The sequence below is a fragment of the Scyliorhinus canicula genome, chromosome 4 (assembly GCF_902713615.1).
Source record: "Scyliorhinus canicula chromosome 4, sScyCan1.1, whole genome shotgun sequence".
Classification (NCBI taxonomy): domain Eukaryota; kingdom Metazoa; phylum Chordata; class Chondrichthyes; order Carcharhiniformes; family Scyliorhinidae; genus Scyliorhinus; species Scyliorhinus canicula.
Genome location: NC_052149.1, coordinates 223,536,904 through 223,558,259, shown reverse-complemented (window position 1 = coordinate 223,558,259; position 21,356 = coordinate 223,536,904). Strand labels below are relative to the sequence as shown.

General features: G+C 44.9%; 1 protein-coding gene across 5 annotated transcripts in view; it reads left to right on the top strand.

Annotated features, from left to right (window-relative positions):
- The window catches only part of rad50 (RAD50 homolog, double strand break repair protein), a 254,033-nt gene that overhangs the window by 58,605 nt on the left and 174,072 nt on the right, over positions 1-21,356 (top strand). For all 5 annotated transcript variants that reach the window (XM_038796143.1, XM_038796144.1, XM_038796147.1 and 2 more), the window contains 3 exons: positions 5,362-5,547; positions 6,253-6,457; positions 16,811-16,939. In XM_038796143.1, coding sequence (XP_038652071.1) covers positions 5,362-5,547; positions 6,253-6,457; positions 16,811-16,939 — 520 coding nt within the window. The remainder of the gene's footprint in view (positions 1-5,361; positions 5,548-6,252; positions 6,458-16,810; positions 16,940-21,356) is intronic.

Genomic DNA, 21,356 nt, shown 5'->3' with positions numbered 1-21,356 from the left:
GCTGGGAAGAAGCAGTGAGTGTCCCTTACTGTCCAGCTGGGCTTAAATAGTGAGTGTCCCCTACTGTCCAACTGGGCGTAAATAGTGAGAGTCACTAACTGTCCAACTGGGCGTAAATAGTGAGAGTCCATTACTGTCCAGCTGGGCATAAATAGTGAGAGTCCCTTACTGTCCAACTGGGCGTAAATAGTGAGTGTCCCTTACTGTCCAGCTGGCAGTAAATAGTGAGAGTCCCTTACTGTCCAGCTGGCAGTAAATTGTGAGAGTCCCTAACTGTCCAGCTGGGAGTAAATAGTGACAGTCCCTTACTGTCCAGCTGGGCGTAGATAGCGAGAGTCCCTTACTGTCCAACTGGGCGTAGATAGTGAGTGTCCCTAACTGTCCAGCTGGCAGTAAATCGTGAGTGTCCCTTACTGTCCAACTGGGCGTAAATAGTGAGAGTCCATTACTGTCCAGCTGGGCATAAATAGTGAGAGTCCCTTACTGTCCAGCTGGGCGTAAATAGTGAGTGTCTCTTACTCTCCAACTGGCAGTAAATAGTGGGTGTCCCTAACTGTCCAGCTGGCAGTAAATTGTGAGAGTCCCTAACTGTCCAGCTGGGAGTAAATAGTGAGAGTCCCTTACTGTCCAGCTGGGCGTAGATAGCGAGAGTCCCTTACTGTCCAACTGGGCGTAGATAGTGAGTGTCCCTTACTGTCCAGCTGGACGTAAACAGTGAGAGTCCATTACTGTCCAGCTGGGCGTAAATAGTGAGAGTCCCTTACTGTCCAACTGGGCATAAATAGTGAGAGTCCCTAACTGTCCAACCATGCGTAAATAGTGAGAGTCCCTTACGGTTCAGCTGGGCGTAAATAGTGAGAGTCCCTTACTGTCCAGCTGGGAAGAAGCAGTGAGTGTCCCTTACTGTCCAGCTGGGCTTAAATAGTGAGTGTCCCTTACTGTCCAACTGGGCGTAAATAGTGAGAGTCCATTACTGTCCAGCTGTCAGTAAATAGTGAGAGTCCCTTACTGTCCAGCTGGGAATAATCAGTGAGAGTCCCTTACTGTCCAGCTGGGCTTAAATAGTGAGTGTCCCTGACTGTCCAGCTGGGAATAAGCAGTGAGTGTCCCTTCCTTTCCAGCTGGCAGTAAATAGTGAGAGTCTCTTACTGTCCAGCTGGGAATAAGCAGTGAGAGTTCCTTACTGTCCAGCTAGCAGTAAATAGTGAGAGTCTCTTACTGTCCAGCTGGGAATAAGCAGTGAGTGTCCCTAGCTGTCCAGCTGGCAGTAAATAGTGAGAGTCTATTACTGTCCAGCTAGCAGTAAATAGTGAGTGTCCCTTACAGTCCAGCTGGGAGTAAATAGTGAGTGTTCCTTACTGTCCAGCTGGGCGTAAATAGTGCACCCTTGCTGTCCAGCTGGGAGTAAATAGTGAGTGTCCCTTACTGTCCAGCCGGGAGTGAATAGTGAGAGTCCCTTACTGTCCAACTGGGCGTAAATAGTGAGAGTCCATTACTGTCCAGCTGGGCATAAATAGTGAGTGTCCCTTACTGTCCAGCCGGGAGTGAATAGTGAGTGTCCCTTACTGTCCAACTGGGCGTAAATAGTGAGAGTCCATTACTGTCCAACTGGGCGAAAATAGTGAGTGTCCCTTACTGTCCAACTGGCAGTAAATAGTGGGTGTCCCTAACTGTCCAGCTGGGCGTAAATAGTGAGAGTCCCTTACTGTCCAGCTGGCAGTAAATAGTGAGAGTCCATTACTGTCCAGCTGGGCATAAATAGTGAGAGTCCCTTACTGTCCAACTGGGCGTAAATAGTGAGAGTCCCTTACTGTCCAGCTGGCAGTAAATAGTGAGTGTCCCTTACTGTCCAGCTGGACGTAAATAGTGAGAGTCCCTTACTGTCCAGCTGGACGTAAATAGTGAGAGTCCCTTACTGTCCAGCTGGCAGTAAATATTGAAAGTCCCTTACTGTCCAGCTGGCAGTAAATAGTGAGAGTCCCTTACTGTCCAGCTGGGAGTAAATAGTGAGAGTCCCTTACTGTCCAGCTGGGAGTAAATAGTGAGAGTCCCTAACTGTCCAGCTGGCAGTAAATAGTGAGAGTCCCTTACTGTCCAGCTGGCAGTAAATAGTGAGTGTCCCTTACTGTCCAGCTGGCAGTAAATATTGAAAGTCCCTTACTGTTCAGCTGGCAGTAAATAGTGAGAGTCCCTCACTGTCCAGCTGGCAGTAAATATTGAAAGTCCCTTACTGTCCAGCTGGCAGTAAATAGTGAGAGTCCCTTACTGTCCAGCTGGGAGTAAATAGTGAGAGTCCCTTACTGTCCAGCTGGGAGTAAATAGTGAGAGTCCCGTCCTGTCCAGCTGGGTGTAAATATTGAAAGTCCCTTACTGTCCAGCTGGGAGTAAATAGTGAGAGTCCCCACTGTCCAACTGAGAGTAAATAGTGAGTGTCCCTTACTGTCCAGCTGGGAGTAAATAGTGAGAATCCCTTACTGTCCAACTGGGCCTAGATAGTGAGTGTCCGTAACTGTCCAGCTGGCAGTAAATAGTGAGAATCCCTAACTGTCCAGCTGGGAGTAAATAGTGAGAGTCCCTTACTGTCCAGCTGGGAGTAAATAGTGAGAGTCCCTTACTGTCCAGCTGGGAGTAAATAGTGAGTGTCCCTTACTGTCCAGCTGGGAGTAAATAGTGAGTGTCCCTTACTGCCCAGCTGGCAGTAAATAGTGAGTGTCCCTTACTGTCCAACTGGGCGTAAATAGTGAGAGTCACTAACTGTCCAACTGGGCGTAAATAGTGAGAGTCCATTACTGTCCAGCTGGGCATAAATAGTGAGAGTCCCTTTCTGTCCAACTGGGCGTAAATAGTGAGTGTCCCTTACTGTCCAACTGGCAGTAAATAGTGGGTGTCCCTAACTGTCCAGCTGGCAGTAAATAGTGAGAGTCCATTACTGTCCAGCTGGCAGTAAATAGTGAGAGTCCCTTACTGTCCAGCTGGGAATAAGCAGTGAGAGTCCCTTACTGTCCAGCTGGGCATAAATAGTGTGAGTCCCTTACTGTCCAACTGGGCGTAAATAGTGAGAGTCCATTACTGTCCAGCTGGGCGTAAATGGTGAGTGTCCCTTACTGTCCAGCTGGGAATAAGCAGTGAGAGTTCCTTACTGTCCAGCTGGCAGTAAATAGTGAGAGTCCATTACTGTCCAGCTAGCAGTATATAGTGAGTGTCCCTTACAGTCCAGCTGGGAGTAGATAATGAGTGTCCCTTACTGTCCAGCTGGGAGTAAATAGTGAGTGTTCCTTACTGTCCAGCTGGGCGTAAATAGTGCATGTCCCTTGCTGTCCAGCTGGGAGTAAATAGTGAGTGTCTCTTACTGTCCAGCTGGGCGTAAATAGTGAGTGTCTCTTACTGTCCAGCTGGGCGTAAATTGTGAGTGTCCCTTACTGTCCAGCTGGGAGTAAATAGTGAGAGTCTCTTACTGTCCAGCTGGGAGTAAATAGTCGGAGTCCCTTTCTGTCCATCTGCCAGTAAAGAGTGAGAGTCTCTTACTGTCCAGCCGGGAGTGAATAGTGAGAGTCCCTTACTGTCCAGCTGGGAGTAAATAGTGAGAGTCCCTTACTGTCCAGCTGGGAGTAAATAGTCGGAGTCCCTTTCTGTCCATCTGCCAGTAAAGAGTGAGAGTCTCTTACTGTCCAGCTGGGAAGAAGCAGTGAGTGTCCCTTACTGTCCAGCTGGGCGTAAATAGTGAGTGTCTCTTACTGTCCAGCTGGGAATAAGTGAGTGTCGCTTACTGTCCAGCTGGGCGTAAATAGTGAGTGTCCCTTACTGTCCAGCTGGGAAGAAGCAGTGAGTGTCCCTTACTGTCCAGCTGGGCGTAAATAGTGAGTGTCCCTTACTGTCCAGCTGGGAGTAAATAGTGAGTGTTCCTTACTGTCCAGCTGGGCGTAAATAGTGCATGTCCCTTGCTGTCCAGCTGGGAGTAAATAGTGAGTGTCTCTTACTGTCCAGCTGGGCGTAAATGGTGAGTGTCCCTTACTGTCCAGCTGGGAATAAGCAGTGAGAGTTCCTTACTGTCCAGCTGGCAGTAAATAGTGAGAGTCCATTACTGTCCAGCTAGCAGTATATAGTGAGTGTCCCTTACAGTCCAGCTGGGAGTAGATAATGAGTGTCCCTTACTGTCCAGCTGGGAGTAAATAGTGAGTGTTCCTTACTGTCCAGCTGGGCGTAAATAGTGCATGTCCCTTGCTGTCCAGCTGGGAGTAAATAGTGAGTGTCTCTTACTGTCCAGCTGGGCGTAAATAGTGAGTGTCTCTTACTGTCCAGCTGGGCGTAAATAGTGAGTGTCCCTTACTGTCCAGCTGGGAGTAAATAGTGAGAGTCTCTTACTGTCCAGCTGGGAGTAAATAGTCGGAGTCCCTTTCTGTCCATCTGCCAGTAAAGAGTGAGAGTCTCTTACTGTCCAGCCGGGAGTGAATAGTGAGAGTCCCTTACTGTCCAGCTGGGAGTAAATAGTGAGAGTCCCTTACTGTCCAGCTGGGAGTAAATAGTCGGAGTCCCTTTCTGTCCATCTGCCAGTAAAGAGTGAGAGTCTCTTGCTGTCCAGCTGGGAAGAAGCAGTGAGTGTCCCTTACTGTCCAGCTGGGCGTAAATAGTGAGTGTCTCTTACTGTCCAGCTGGGAATAAGTGAGTGTCGCTTACTGTCCAGCTGGGCGTAAATAGTGAGTGTCCCTTACTGTCCAGCTGGGAAGAAGCAGTGAGTGTCCCTTACTGTCCAGCTGGGCGTAAATAGTGAGTGTCCCTTACTGTCCAGCTGGGAGTAAATAGTGAGTGTTCCTTACTGTCCAGCTGGGCGTAAATAGTGCATGTCCCTTGCTGTCCAGCTGGGAGTAAATAGTGAGTGTCTCTTACTGTCCAGCTGGGCGTAAATAGTGAGTGTCCCTTACTGTCCAGCTGGGAGTAAATAGTGAGAGTCTCTTACTGTCCAGCTGGGAAGAAGCAGTGAGTGTCCCTTACTGTCCAGCTGGGCGTAAATAGTGAGTGTCTCTTACTGTCCAGCTGGGTGTAAATAGTGAGTGTCCCTTACTGTCAAGCTGTGAGTAATTAGTGAGTGTCTCTTACTGTTCTGCTGGGCATGAAGAGTGAATGTCCCTTCCGATCAGTTGGGGTTAAATGGGAGTTTCTCTGTTATTCAGGTTGAAGTAGTGAGGACCCCTGCTGTGCAATACTGGTATAGCTGTCGAAGTCGTCATGCCTGTTTGTTTCACAGGTGATCTGATCTTGGAGAGAGAATGTGGATTTTGATGCGTACTTGTGTTATGAAGGATGTTGTTCAGAAAGCAGAAGTAATTTTGATAAATTCTTGAAAATCTTTTGCAATTTTTAAAGGCACGGGGAGAAAGTGAGCTTGAGTTCGAAATGTGCAGAGATGGACCGAGAGATGATCAGCGCCTTAGGTGTATCAAAATCTGTGTTAAACAATGTCATTTTCTGTCATCAAGAAGATTCAAACTGGCCTTTGAGTGAAGGAAAAGCTCTGAAACAGAAATTTGATGAGATTTTCTCAGCTACAAGGTGAGTTATTTTCTCCACCGATTTCCAGAAAAATGCTCCTTTATTTGGATGGGTAGGGTTTTGTGCATCCTTCTAGCAATGACTTAGGTGTAAGTGAATGTCTTTACTTGTAGAAGTCATGTTTCACTGGAAGTGCTTACCGTCTGCTTCTTGATATTGTATGTACTGACCTGCAAACAACAGGGAAGAATGTTGGACTTAATTACGTCTAATCCATGCATGCCATGGATCATGATGGTACCTTGCCCCACATACACTCTGATCTATTTCTGATTTTTAGGTAAGATTTCCTTCATTAGCCTGTGCTGCCCATGATCAGAATCCTGACCTTCACTTCCAAAGTATCCAGGATGGAGTGGGCCCAGGGTGAACAACAAACATTTCATTTCTAGGGAATAGTCTACATGAATCATTCAGTCTTTCAAGTTAACGTTTGGGCATTTTTCCTGACAACGTTGTATGACCAATCGGGTTTCTTTGTGAATACTTAGGAAAGTATTTTGGATCCTGGAAGTCTGAAATAAAAACAGAAAATACCTTGCAGCAGTGCTGACCCTTCAATGAAAGTGCACCATTGGTGATTGTCTCTGTTTAAAACTGCAAAAGTGAACATGCAATCGGCATGTGAAGGTTGTCTTCAGAGGTTTAGCATGAACAGCCAGGTTGAATTAATGCATAATCTCTATTTTGCCCTTTTTACTGCAGATATATTAAAGCATTGGAAACGTTGCGCCAGGTCCGCTTGAAACAGTCACAGTCAGTCCGGGAGTACCAAACGGAGCTCAAGTACCTGAAGCAAAACAAAGAAAAAGCCCATGACATTCAGGGTCAGCTGGCTGACAAAGAGACCCAGCTGGCTGCTTCGAAGGAAAATGTCCAATCAATTGAAAACCGGATTGCTCCCTTAGAGGTGATGTTTTTTCATTGCAACCACTTGTAGCCTGGAAGGTTGTGTCTGGGTTTCTTTTTATATAAAATAACAAATATGTGTGCGACAAGGAAACTGAGGAAGAAGCTTACTGATAAATTTGCTTACAGGTATTGGACTGGATTCTCGGCAGCCCTGCGCCGCAATCACATTTGGCGCGGGGGCAGAGAATCAACGTTCACGACCGAATCGAGTCTGGCAATTCTCCATGCCATGGAGAATCGCTCGTCCGTGAATCACGCCGTGCGGCTGGGGTGCTATTGCCAGAGGCCCTCCCAGTGATACTCCGCAACCGACTGGCCGATTTCCCGACGGCGTGGTTCTAACTACGTATGGCCTGTCGTGACACTCAAACGGTGTCTGCGGACTCGGTCTGTGGCCGCCCTGGTGAAGGGCGGGGGGGGGGATCCATCAACGGGGGGGGGGTGGGGTTGCTTATGGGCGGACGGGGCAGTGTTCGGGTTGGTCCGATGCAGAAAACCCTGTTTCTTTGTGATGGTCCGCGGTCCGGGTCCGTCATGGCGTTCCACGAGGCTGTCGCCATGCGCGGGCTCGGAACAGGAAGTGCAGGGCCCCGCATCTGCACCCAAAGCTGCGAGAAGCACTTCGTCCCTGCCAGTTCCTGCAGGTAAGCGAATCGCTCTTTGCTTTTTGCAGGAAACTGGGGAGTGAAACGGCATTGTTTTTATGCCAGCGTGGGGACACAGCCCCATTTTTGGAGAATCCAGCCCATTGTCTTTCTGGGTATTTGGATAAAGAAAATCAACAGTGTTTGAATCCTGCTTGAAAGGTGCCATGGAGTCATACAAATTTGGTATAAAATAAATATGCCAGTTCTTTTCCCCAGTTATGAAAAAAAACTCCTTTAATAGGACTACTCTGCAATCGCACCAGCATAAATGGAAAGTGGCTTCTTGCCCCAATATCTGCTATGGCGAGGTTGTTGAAGAGGTGTCCTATAGCTTTACTACCACCTTAAATATTTTAAAGTGAAGATATCTTTTTCTTAAGTCGAGCAATTTATATGCTTGGAATTGTAAACATTTTTACCGGAACAGCCAAATTTTGTGAATGCTGCAAGTCTTAAATAAATTTTGCTGCAAATGCATATTATGTAATATTTGCTCTTTTGTCTCCTCTTTCCTCATTATCCAAAGCCTCTAACACTCCTAGGTGAAGCAGCGATTTACATGTACTGTGTTGTAATATGGTACGTGGCGATGTCTTGATTGAGATCTTGAGACCTGAATGTTCAAACATGAACCATTTATTCTTAATCTTTAACTATTCACAACTCCAAATTATGGTCACGCATGGAGTTGTCCCATTCGGAAAGGCTACTTAGAGTGCTGTACCTAGACTGTTCCCCCAGAGCCTCTTACCAAGGGACGCTGTGCATCTTATCATGAGCGGTGCTATTTTCCTGCCCCACGTTAACCTTTGCTCTGCAAGTACCATTACATTATAATGCATGCAGGCACATAACACAGAGTGTCTCTTTCAATTTAGTTTGCTGTATTCACTGCATGCAATATGACCTCATCTACACCAGATACCAAATGCGGATTGGGTGACCGTTTTGTGGAACATGTCTACTCAGACCACAAGCATGAACCTGAGCTTCCAGTGACTTCTCATTTTAATTGCCTTGCTTTTGCGCTGACCTACCTGTCCTCGGCTTGCTGCATTGTTTCAGTGAAGCTCAAAGTAAATCTTTCAATTAGGCATTTTATAACCTTCTGACTCAACACACGAGTTCACCAATTTTGGATCATTAACTTTGACCTTCCATTTTGTCGTCTCCTCTTTGCATTTTTCGATTTTTCTGTTATTTTTGCTTTCAAACAATAGCATGCCTTCATGGCATGTTTTGCCCTATTACCATTCTCTTCGGCCCTGTATTATCTTCTGTCATTCAGTCATAGAACATAGAACATACAGTGCTTAAGGAGGCCATTCGGCCCATCTAGTCTGCAACGACCCACTTAAGCCCTCACTTCTAACCTATCCCTGTAACCCAATAACCCCTCCTAACCTTTTGGACACGAAGGACAATTTATCATGGCCAATCCACCTAACCTGCACGTCTTTTGTACTGTGGGTGGAAACCGGAGCAGCAGGTGGAAACCCACGCAGCTATGGGGAGAACGTGCAGGCTCCGCACAGAGTGACCCAGCGGTGAATCGAACCTGGGACCCTGGCGCTCTGAAGCCACAGTGCTAGTCACATATGCTACCGTGCTGTCATGTCTTCCACCTAATCATTGACCTTCCTTTTGTACTTGATCCACCCATCCCTTGCCCAAAACCTATTGCATTTCTAATGTTTCCCAATTCTGCTGAAAATTCATCAACCAAAAACATTAGATGGAATCTTGAGAAGATCTCGAGAGCGGGAAACGAGATAGGCATGGGCACGTGATTGAGCTGGAGGCAAAATGGCAGCTTCCTGTCAGTGGAGTGAAATTTGAGGACTTGAGAGTTGAGACCCACAGACGCTGGGTCAAGGTCCTTCACAGGCCCCGAGCTCCAACAGACCCACCATCTGAGGTACCGCTCCGGGCGCCTCCTATTGGTCAGCGGAACAATGAGGCACAGGATGTGACGTTATGAAAACTATCTGGTTGGAAAACTGCCATCCTGACCTGGTCTGGCCTACATGTGATTCCAGGTCCACAGCAATGTGATTGACTCTTAACTCCCCTCAAAAATGGTCAAGCAAACCACTCAATTCAAGGGCAGTTAGGGACATACAACAAATGCTGGCCTTTTCTTTTGGGCAGCACGGTAACACAAGTGACTAGCACTGTGGCTTCACAGCGCCAGGGTCCCAGGTTCGATTCCCCGCTGGGTCACTGCCTGTGCGGCCTGCACATTCTCCCCATGTCTGCATGGGTTTCCTCCGGGTGCTCCAATTTCCTCCCACAGTCCAAATACGTGCAGGTTAGGTGGATAGGCCATGCTAAATTGCCCTTAGTGTCCAAAAGGTGAGGAGGCGTTATTGGGTTACGGGGATAGGGTGGAAGTGAGAGCTTAAGTGGGTCGGTGCAGACTCAATGGGCCGAATGGCCTCCTTCTGCACTGTATGTTCTATGTTCCAGTGATGCCCACATCTCATGAAATAATTTTTTTACGTGCCACAAGAGGTTGAGCTATCCAACTACATTTTTCTTTGCCTATAAAAAGGAAAATGCCGATCCCAACATCTCACCCCCCCCCCCCCCCCCCCCCCCCCCCCCCCACCTCTCCCCCCCATCCTTCAACCCAAAATGAGCAAAACCCAATCAAAGACGGATACAGAATCTACGGCACAGAAACACGCCTTTGTGACCAGCAGTTCTATGTCAGTATTTATGCTGGGGGTGTTGCATCCGTATCATATTTGCTAGGGACAAACAATATAGATATAAAATTGATAAAACCTGATTCCAGTTGGCCAGACTTGACTGAATCAGTCCCCAGTTAACAGAGCCATCAGGTTACTGCACTGGTTCAGTTACTCGAAAAAGACGCTGTACTGGTAAGTTTGAAGAGGTGTCTGTTGTCATGGTGAATTTGACCACACTTTTAAAAAGTTCTGGTCCCATGTTTCTTAAAAGATGAACACTCAAGTGCACCAACACCTTTTGATTAGATCAAGGCTTAAAGTATGCAAAAATGTTGAAGATGTTTTAAGCCCCCTTCACCCCCTGATAAACATCAAGCTTGCTGCTATTAACTTGCAACTTCCAGCATAAAATGGTCTGTCGGGTTTGTTTTCTGCGGGTCTTTTGCAATTTTCAGTTAAATTTGATTTCAATCTCTTCAAAAGGTGTGAAGTTGTGGTGGGTGCAGTTTAAAGCAAGTTTGATGATCAAACAATTTTAAAATAGCAGAATTGGTTTATTTACATGCAAATACACTCAAAGGCTGCACAATATTGAAAGACACTGATATGGCAGACCTTAAAAGTGGCCCCAATGTTCTCCAAGATGGGCCATCCTGTAATATTTCTGGTCCTGGCAGCACAGCAGCAGATAGCTGTAATTTTCTGGTCTGACATCAGGTGCAGACAGTCACCATGCGAACCTCGCATAGCTACTGAGTCATCCCAGTGTGTCTTGCCTTTGCAGCTGAAGAAAAGCATCACAGGAGTACCTGTTCACGTTGCAGTATTCAACCAGAGTGTACACCTGGGTTACTTGGGGTTACAGAGTTATGGGTCTAGAGTAGGGGAGTGGGCCTAGGTAGGATGCTCTTTCAGAAGGTCAGTGCAGACGCGATGGGGTGAATGGTCTCCTTCTCCACTGTAGTAATTCTGTACCAAAAAGCTTACATGCCTCACATCCAGATAGACACTCCAAAACTGGTTGCTGCCAGTTCTGCCAGCCTGGTCAATTGGGGGCGTGATCGGAGTGGATGATTGGTAAATACAGATACTACTGGAACCACCCCCCCCAACACATTCCTCGTTTTCCAGACATCATCCATTGGAATAACAATGGTGGGATTCTGAACCCTACCTACGGTGAGCTGAATTCTAGTTTTTCGAGTGAGATCTTTCCACATTTCTGCCTCCCACTGCAGGAAAAGTGTTTCCCAACTTCTCTCCAAAATGGCCCAGCTCTGATTCTACGATTATGACTTCTTGTCCTAGGCTCTCCCACTGATGGAAAATGTTTCTTCACCTAGCAAATTGATTCCTCTCAAAATCCTAAAAAAAAACACCGAATCACTCCTTAACCTTCTGTATTCCAGGCAATGCAAGTCTAGTTTTTGTAATATTTCCATATGATCTAACCCATGAAACAGCCCTGTAGAATTTGAACCCCTGTCCCTGGAGCAATCTGTGCCTCTGGATTACTAGCCCAGTGACATTACCAGTAAAACATATGATGGTCAATGTGCTGAGTAGCCAGGGAGTGTCTTGTCTTTTCAATTAACCAACCACGTGGACAACATTGCATTGGGGAATCTTTTTTAAAAATGCATCACAATCTACTTGAGCTCGTCCTGCAAAGAGATAAATTGTTCCATTATTAGAGTTGGAATGGGCGCAGTGTGGCAAATGGTGTCCGCAGTCGGATTGGCACTGTACCCTTTCACTTCCGTGGGTGGGTTTGAAACCAGACTTGGGTTTGATAAGATGGAAATATCCTTTTTTATTTCTCCTTTCAAGGGCCTTGCATGAAATGATTTTGAATAGTTCAGTTTAGTTCTAATCAGTTGGGAGGGAGGTCGTGGCACAATAGTATTGTCCCTGGACTCGTATACCAGAGACCCAGGGTGATCCTCTGTGGACCTAGGTTTGAATCCCACCATGACAGTATGGTGGATTTTGAATTCAATAAGAACCTGGATTGAATTAAAGGTCTAATAATGTTAAAAACCCATCTGGATTACTGATGCCCTCTAGGGAAGGAAATCGGCCATCCTTATTTGGGCTACATGTGACTCCAGACCCTCAGCAATGGCCCAAATAAGGATGGCCGATTTCCTTCCCTAGAGGGCATCAGTAATCCAGATGGGTTTTTAACATTATTAGATGCTCTACACAATTGACAGAGGGATTCATTAATCAAGTGCAATCACCATTACAGAGTGATAAGTAACCATGAATTGTCGAAAAGTAATACAATCCTTTGTCCACATTTGCCCCCAAAAGAAAGCTAAAACTTGCATTTCATGGGAGAAAATGAGTCAAATCGATCACATTTTTATCAAACCATTAGGAATGGAATATGATTCTTCGCCCATCCTTATTTGGGCTACATGTGACTCCAGACCCTCAGCAATGGCCTAGCGAGCTGAACGGCAATTAGGAATGCTGGTCTAGCCAGTGACGCCCAGTTCCAAAAAATGTAAAAAATCTTGTCATGAGTTGGCAGTTTTGTTCATTGTGGGCATGCTGGAGCAAAGAAAAAAAATGACAGAGCATGTAGAATAAACATATTTCTTGGTGCTACCAACTTTGTGGAATATATATTTAACTAAAGATTCCAAAGACACCAAGAATATTCCAAATATTTGTTTACGCCAGCTGGATACTGTTATCTTATAAGGATGGAATTTGATGGGCCAAATGCCTAATTTGTTGCTATAATCACCCTGTTTCTGTTCCCTTTCTAATAGTGCAGAAATGTGATCTTGAGTGTGCCTAGAGACTAGGCAAGTTTCAACAGGCCTTTTGACAATGGTTGGTGGGGAGGGGTGGGAGAGTTGCAGCTGAGTGGATCCTCTTCTCGCTCAATTTCGATAACACTTGATACCCTGGCTGAGATTAGTCAATTTAGCAGAAGCAAAAGATCAAGTTTAGCACCTCTGCGCTCCATATGGGTGTGACGTACATGGGGTGCAGGATTTCACACTAACGCACATGTATAGGAATAAAGGGTTATGGTGTTCGGGCGGGAAAGTGGAGCTGAGTCCACAAAAGATCAACCATGATCTCATTGAATGGCGGAGCAGGCTCAAAGGGCCATATGGCCGCCTCCTGCTCCTAGTTCTTATGTCCTTATGTATGGCTGTGAAGTATACTGCTGCAAAGCGTCAATCTGTAATGTTCTGACTGGCTGCTCCAGTGTTCAAGTGACCCAGGGTTATTTGTTTTGGCAAGGGTTTTAAAATGCGTTTTAAGGGCAAGTCGAATAAGTGCATCAGGAAAGAAATGCTGATAGGATGGGAGGAGGCTCGTGTGAAGCATAAACACCAGCATTGATCAGTTGGGTCAAATGGCCTATTACTGTGCTGTATATTTTATGCAAAATAGATATCTGGGAGTAATGTCAAAGTGTTTATTTGCCTTTACAGTTTTAGGTGACGGTTATAATCTGTTTGAATTTTTACTTTGCAAATTGTTTCTCATGATGGGATTGCTGCCCTGTAATCGCATGCATTGTCTGGGTTTTTCCAGTCCTGTCTGTGATGGGATCATCGCAGGGAGGATGGAAAATTACACGGATCTGCTAAATAAATATCCGTTGACTTCGGGTAGGAATTTTGCGGGATCAGGAAATCCTGTTCATTGTTTCTGTTATGAGCTTAGTAACTGGGCTGTTGTAATTCTTCTTTTATTTCTGTTTCTTCAAATGGCAGATTTGATAGCACATTTTTTGTCATAGAATCATAGAATGTACAGTGCAGAAGGCGGTCATTCGACCCATCGGGTCTACACCGGCCTCTGAAAGAACACCCAATCTAAGCCCACACCTCCATCCTATCCCGGTAACCCAGCAACCCCACCTAACCTTTGGACACTACTGGGCAATTTTGCACTCAATCCCCTAACCCGCTCATCTTTGGACTGTGGGAGGAAACCGGAGCACCAGGAGGAAACCCATGCAGACATAAGACCATAAGACATAGGAGTGGAAGTAAGGCCATTCGGCCCATCGAGTCCACTCCACCATTCAATCATGGCTGATGGGCATTTCAACTCCACCTACCAGCATTCTCCCCGTAGCCCTTAATTCCTCGCGACATCAAGAATTTATCTATCTCTGCCTTGAAGCCATTTAGCGTCCCGGCCTCCACTGCACTCCGCGGCAATGAATTCCACAGGCCCACCACTCTCTGGCTGAAGAAATGTCTCCGCATTTCTGTTCTGAATTTACCCCCTCTAATTCTAAGGCTGTGCCCACGGGTCCTCGCCTAACGGAAACAGTTTCTTTGCGTCCACCCTTTCTAAGCCATGTATACATGGGGAGAATGTGCAGACTCCACACCTAAGCGGCTGCAACTGGGTATCGAACCTGGATCCCTGGGGCTGTGAAGCAACAGCGCTAACTACTGTGCCGTCGTTGTTGGATGAATCTAAATGTAAAGTCCATCTCTCGATGACCTGCTTTGTGATTGTTTGCTTCTTATCTGTAGCTCCCTCTCGAAATAGAAACAACAGATTATTTAAATAATTGTATTCTCCAAAGAGAACTATTATTGAAACTAAAGGAGTCAGACACTGGTGAGCTTTCCCAACTTCCGAAGGTGGAACAATTCAATGTGCCGTGTTCCCTGAAGCAACCTCCACAGCGCATCTTTAAAGACATCAGTGAACCATTTAGATTTTACCGACAATCTATTAGCTTTATGGGTACTGTTACTGTTATTGATGCTTGCAGTTTATTCTAGATTTGTTTATTTAATTGAATTGAAATGTCTGGTTTATTGGTTCAAGCCTCTGGGTTATACATAGGGCTATATGGCTTTAAACTTTAAAAAAAAAGGGGAGGGGTTCAGGTGAGGGTAAACTTATAAAACAATAGCAAAAATGTCAAAGCTATAGAACCGTCTAATGATTTGGATAAACATAAAAAGAGTGCATCAGGAAGGGACAAACAATTCAACTGTAATAGTGCATCAGCAAATATGGTCAAATCTGTGCAAAAAATGGTTAAATGGTTCGAATTAAACGCACTTAGTCTGATTCAGAAGCATTTTTAACAAGATAGATGAACTTGTGGCAGACATTGTTGTATCTTCTAAACCAGTGTGTATTTAACGCAGAAACGATGGACAAATTACCACAAATTGCTTAGTACAATAATAGTTTATTTCACACACACAAAGTTAATGTTAATCACACACACATACAAGTTCAACTCTAAGCTAATACACTAGAAAGACCTTAACTTAACTTCCAGGTGATTGGCAAGTACAGAGCAGATATGGCCTCATCTGGAATCATGTTGTCTGGCAGTGCTGGATGTCTGTTGCTGATCGTGTGTGTCTTCGGCTCTGGTCCCAATGTGGATGGCGTGGATGGTCCTCTGCTTGGCTGGTGAAGGGGTCACGGTTGTTGTCGTCAGTCAAATACTGCAGTTGAGAGAGCGAGTGGTGGGCTGCGCAGCACCGTTTATCCTTTGGGAGTTCCGCATGCTTTTGGGCGGTCCCAGGTGAATTGTCCAATCGATCGATCGGGGCTCGATCTCCCTGATTGATCTCAACCAATTAAGGGTTGCCAGCTTGATGGCTGGGCAGGTCTTGGTCAGCCATGGCCATCAGTGTCCGAGGCACATAGGCCTTCCCAAATAAGGAAAATAGATGCCACCAAGTCTGACACTTATTGTTAGTTTCTACCTGGAGCCCATTGTTCCGGAAAGGCCTTTTTAATGGCCTTTGTCCTGTGTCAGTTTCTGAAAAAGTCTGATCTGCATCCTTTGTATATTTGCAGGCTGCAGCCTGTCTGTGTTCTGTCTTTGGCCAAATTTCCCATTGATCTTTGTGGCGACCATTTTAGGTGGCCACAAAATAAATAAGTTTGACCTAAAAGCCATTATGGAGATGTGGTTGCATGATGCATAATAAAGAGGGATGTTCTTGGTTCAGAAAAGCAGGAAGTAATAGGTCTGAGTGAAAATTGAAAATTGCAGGGGGAAGAAAGCATTGATAGGGAGTAGTTTATTAGCCCCTTATAATAGCGTTACTGATGGATAGAGTATCACCGTATAAACCAATGTAAAAGTCTAGTTTCTAAGACTACATTTTTAACCAACAAATAGGGGATCGATTTTTACATGAGTAATAGTTTTGAAGGGTTGAAATACATGGAAATTTCTTAATATGAGGGTCATTCAGTAAATTTAGTGGGGGAAGTTGATGACATAATGATAATCTCACTGGACTAGTCATCCATATGCCCTAGCTAATGCCATAGAGAAAACCTTAAAACCATAGCAGCTGGTGGAAGTTAAATTCAGTGAATGAAATTTGGAATTGAAAGCAAGCCTCCAAAATGAAGTACCATGAAACTCATTAATTGACATAGAAATCCATCTGGTTCATTGATATCCTTTCGGGAAGGAAATTTGCCATCCTTACCTAGCCTGGCCTACACGTGACTTCAGGTGTGCAGTAATGTGGATTTTAACTGCCCTCTGAAAAGGCTGAGCAAACCATTCAGTTCAGGGGCAGTTAGGAATGAGCAATAAATGCTGGCCTTGCCGGCCCCAGCTAAATCCCATGAAAGAATTTCAAAATCTCCTGCTCCTATTTCTTTTGTTCTTATCGATTACCAGTCTAGTAACTTAACTACTGTACTTCCATACCTGCAGAATTTCTGGTGTTGTCTTTGTGTTTATTGTACATTACTGGCTGGTTTAGCTCACTGGGCTAAATCGCTGGCTTTTAAAGCAGACCATGGCAGGCCAGCAGCACGGTTCGATTCCCGTACCAGCCTCCCCGGACAGGCGCCGGAATGTGGCGACTAGGGGCTTTTCACAGTAACTTCATTGAAGCCTACTCGTGACAATAAGCGATTTTCAATTTCATTTCATTTCATTATTGCATTGGCTGCACGTAACACCTGATTGGATTTATTTAAGCTGGCCTGTTATGAACTGGATTATTATTTTTTTTACAGGAGCGTTTGTTGCAAATTGACCAAAACTTGACAAAAGTGATGAAGCTTGACAATGACATCAAAGCTCTTGAAAGCAGGAAAAAGCAAATGGAGGAGGACAATCGAGAACTGGAGGAGAAAATGGAGCAGGTTAGTCTCTGTTCTGTTAAGAAGCCAGCGCGATGCTCCATGTTCTTAACAATAACATTGGAAGTATATTTAAATTCAACTATTTCCTTGGCCTGTTCTTCAGAACACAAATTTTGTTCGACAGTAAAAAGCAAGCAGATTGCACAACTGTGGAAAACGTAACGGTTGAGTCCATCTTGTGTTGGACAAGGTCACCACTTCACTTTCCAGTAAGAGTCAGTGCTTAGCGGTCTAGAGCAGAAATTTATATTTTAAACTTGTCATTTTCAACAGCATTTATAAAGAAGCGGAGGCAGCCTTCATTTAAAAACACGAACACCAGCAGCACCAAACTTTTGCCAGTTGTGGAAATTCTGTGATTGTGTTTCTGACTGCAGTCATTTGACCATGTATTGACCAGCAATCAATTAAAGCTATCCTACATAAAAGTTTGCTAATGACACAGAACTAGGTGAGAATGAGAGGTGTGGGGAGGATGCAAGGAGGCTACAAGGGGGCTGAAACAGGCTAAGCTATCTACTTTGGGAGGAAAAACAGAAATGCAGAGTATTTATTAAATGGAAAAAGTATTGGGAAGTGTTTATATCCAAAGGGACCATGTTCATGAGTTACTGAAAGGTAGAATGACGGTGCAGCAAGCAATTGGGAAGGCAAATGGTATGCTGCCCTTTATTGCAGGAAGATTTAAGTCCAGGAATTAAGATGTCTTGCTGCAATTGTATGGCTCCTTAGTGAGATCTGAATTATTGTGTACAGATGTGGTCTCTTTCCTAAGGAATTCTGGGATGGTAGTATTGACCTATAAGGAGAGATTGAGGAAACTGGGCCTATATCCTCAAGAGTTTAGAAGAACGAGAGATGATCTCATTGAGACATACAAAGTTCTTACAGAATTTGATGGTAGATGCAGCAAGGATGTTTCCCCTGGCTTATGCCCTGATGGGTTCCTATAAACCAGGGGACACAGTCTCAGGTAATTGAAGAGGAATTTCCTTGCTTGGGGTGGTGAATCTTTGGGATTCTCTACCCCAGAAGCTGTGGCAGCTCAGTCATTGAGCATGTTCAAGGCAGAGATCGGTAGATTTCTAGATATTAAAGATATTAAACAATATGGGAATATTGTGGGAAATGGCATTGAGGTTGAAGATTAGCCGTGATCTGGTTGAATGGTGGGGCAGGTACTGTATGACTTGCCTCTGTTCCTATGTTCAAAAAGCGGAAAATAAATACTGGATTGGAAATTTTACAGGTTCCCGAAAAGTTTACCAAAGGCACTTGTTAAGAAAAGTTGCCTTTAATTTTAAATCTATTCTCAATCTTGAGCAACAGTATTTGACAAAGCACAACATTATCTCTGCTAATTGGAAATAAAATGGCTTAAAAAATGTAAAAATACATGCTGTTACAGCAAACTCCCTGTCACTAGGAACCTAAGTTTATTTTTTAACACCCATCTCTATTGTGGTTAATGAGGGGTGACTGAGTAGCACGCAAGTTGATGTTGTGTAGGAGTAGAACTGAATCCTTATGCAGTAGCTGCAAATAGACAAATTGTTACTGCATGTAATAAATTATGTGTGTTCAATGGGACTTGTTGTACATTTACCTATTTATGTAACGAGGATCATTGGACTTCAAGGCAATTTGCATTTATTGAGCCCTGCTAGTACTGTAATTGTTTTAAGATTGTATATCCGAGTGATTATGTTATTTGCAGTGCATGCAGCCCACTGGTAACATTCTGTTTCCTTGATGTGGAATAGTACTGTTAGGTTACCAAAAAAACCTAATTTGATCTATATCTGGTGTGAATAATTACATTGCTAATTACTTTTACATAATCAGCATTGTTAGGTGTAAAAGGGGAGTGCTATTATTCATTTAGGTAGAAGCTTAAGGCACTTCTAAAATTATTATCTTGCTAAGTGCTATCTTTGTGGTGGGTTGTACCTATGCTGGAATTGCTAGGATAAATTACATAAAGACAGAATGATATCAGTGTTCAAAAGATCAAGTTGGTTCATTTCCATCATATAATTAGCAGCTCTGCTTTTTTTTATTGGGAAGGAATAGTTTGAAGATTAGTATGCTCCAGTTTCCCTTGATATCCACCGTTTTTGAACGGATTAATTAATGATTTCTCCTTGTGGTCGGGGATGCCCCTCTCAGTCTCAGTCTTAGAAAAGACTGAAATGAAGATCAAGGAGAAATAAATACGAAGCTGGGCTGTTATGTTCTTATGTTCTTATTTGTTTCCTGTGATAATTGACAGGGATGGCCAAACTAAATTAGACGAACATGTTAGGAGGATCAATTAACTATTTCAACATTTCTCATTCTCATGGTATCATCAGGAGTGGTTGGGGTGACATTTAAGAAGGAGCTAGGTTAACCATGTGGAAGAAAATAATAGTTATGCTGATACAGTTCGATGGAAGAAGAGGAGGCTTTTAAAAAATCATTCATGGAATGTGGGTACCACTGGCAAGATCTGCATTTGGTGCTCATCCCTGATTATCCTTAAAAAGATAAGCTACTTTCTTAATCCATTGCAGTCTATATTGTGAAAGTACTCCAGTGTGAAGCTAATATGGACCTTTTGGGCTGAACTGCTTGGCTTTCTGTGTAATTCTATAATTATCTCAACATATTATGCTTGTAAACTTTTGTGCATCCTATATTTAATATTTACATGCAAATACATGGAAAATCTAGAGAGCTGGTTTGCTCTGTGGGCTAGACAGCTGGTTTGTGATGCAGAACAAAGACAGCAGCGCGTGTTCAATTCCAGTACCAACTTACGGCGATGTGGCGACTAGGGGCTTTTCACAGTAACTTCATACTTGTGACAATAAAAAGTTATTATTATTAAATAACGAGCAAAACTTTAAATTGTGACCATCTGCGCTGTGTGACAATAATGCAATTTCTGATTGCAATTTTTGAAGAATAACATTGTCTCAGATGATGTAAGATACAGTAAGGTTAGAGTATATAAAATGTGTGGATTCCAGTTGAAAGAAATCAAGGTCCATTGATGAAAATTCATATTTGACCATAGAGAGATGATCATAGAAGCAGAAATGGACCATTCTGCCCATTGAGCCTGCTCTGCCATTCAACTGGATCATTGTTGATCTTCTGCCTCAATGCCATCTTTCCACACTGTTCCCTTATCCCTTGATGTCATCTGTATCGAGAAATTTGTGAGCCTCTGCTTTGAACATACTCAATGACTTAGCCTCCACAGTCCCCTGGAATAGAGAATTTCAAAGATTCAACACCCTTTGACTGAAGAAATTTTTCCTCATCTCAGTCCTAATTATTTTACTTATTCTGAGACTGTGTCCTCTTGCTCTAGATCCCCACTCCACAATCAGGCAAACATCCTTCCTAACTACATTTCCCATGTCAAATTTTGTATATTTTTGCAAGGTGAAGTCCACTTCACCTTTGGGAAATCAATAGTCTGTAGTATTGAGGAGCTTCCATTCAAGTATTTCTCTTGCTGCAGCATTTGTCAGAAATGTTGGACTGTGTGGATACTGACTCAATGTAGCTAGCTTGGAAATTAAAGGCCAACTGTAGGAATCTGCTTATATATATTGCCATATTTAAATGAATGTTGAATTTAATGGGTCCAGACCAATAGGAATTGCAGAATCTTAAAGGTAGGTGCAAGAATCCAAATTCATACTACAATGAAAAGACAATCAATTGTGGTATCCACATGGAGTTTTGATTTAATCTGGGACTTTTTTTATCATGTGTGACTTAGTTTGACACTTTGGGCGCGATTCTCCGCTCCCCACGCCGGGTGGGAGAATCGCAGGAGGGCCGCTCTGGGACCCCCCGCGATTCTCCCACACCCCCCAAACGGCAAGCAGCGATTCTCCGGCCCGAATGGGCCGAGCGGCCTGACGGGTTCACGCCGGTGACAACCACACCTGGTTGCCACCGGCGTGAACATCACGCGACAGGTAAGTGTGGGGTCTGTGGGGGGCGGAGAGAGGATCGAGCACCACGGGCGTGCTCGTTAGGTGACTGGCCCGCGATCAGTGCCCACCGATCATCGGGCCGGCGTCTCTAAGAGACGCACTCTTTCCCCTCCGCCGCCCTGCTAGATCAAGCCGCCATGTCTTGCGGGGCAGCGGAGGGGAAGACGGCAACCGCGCATGCGCGGGTTGGAGCCGGCCAACCTGCGCATGCGCGACTGACGTCACTTATGCGCCGCTAGCCGCGTCATTCTCGGCGCGCCGCTTTGCCGCAAGCGTCGAGGCCTGGCAGCCGAGTTTCTCGCAACACCGCTCCTAGCCCACTGGGGGGGGGGGGGGGGGGGGGGGGGGGGGGGAATGGGGGGGCGAGGAGCGGCCTCCGACGCAGGAGTGAAACCCGGAGTGTTTGCGGAGAATCGCGC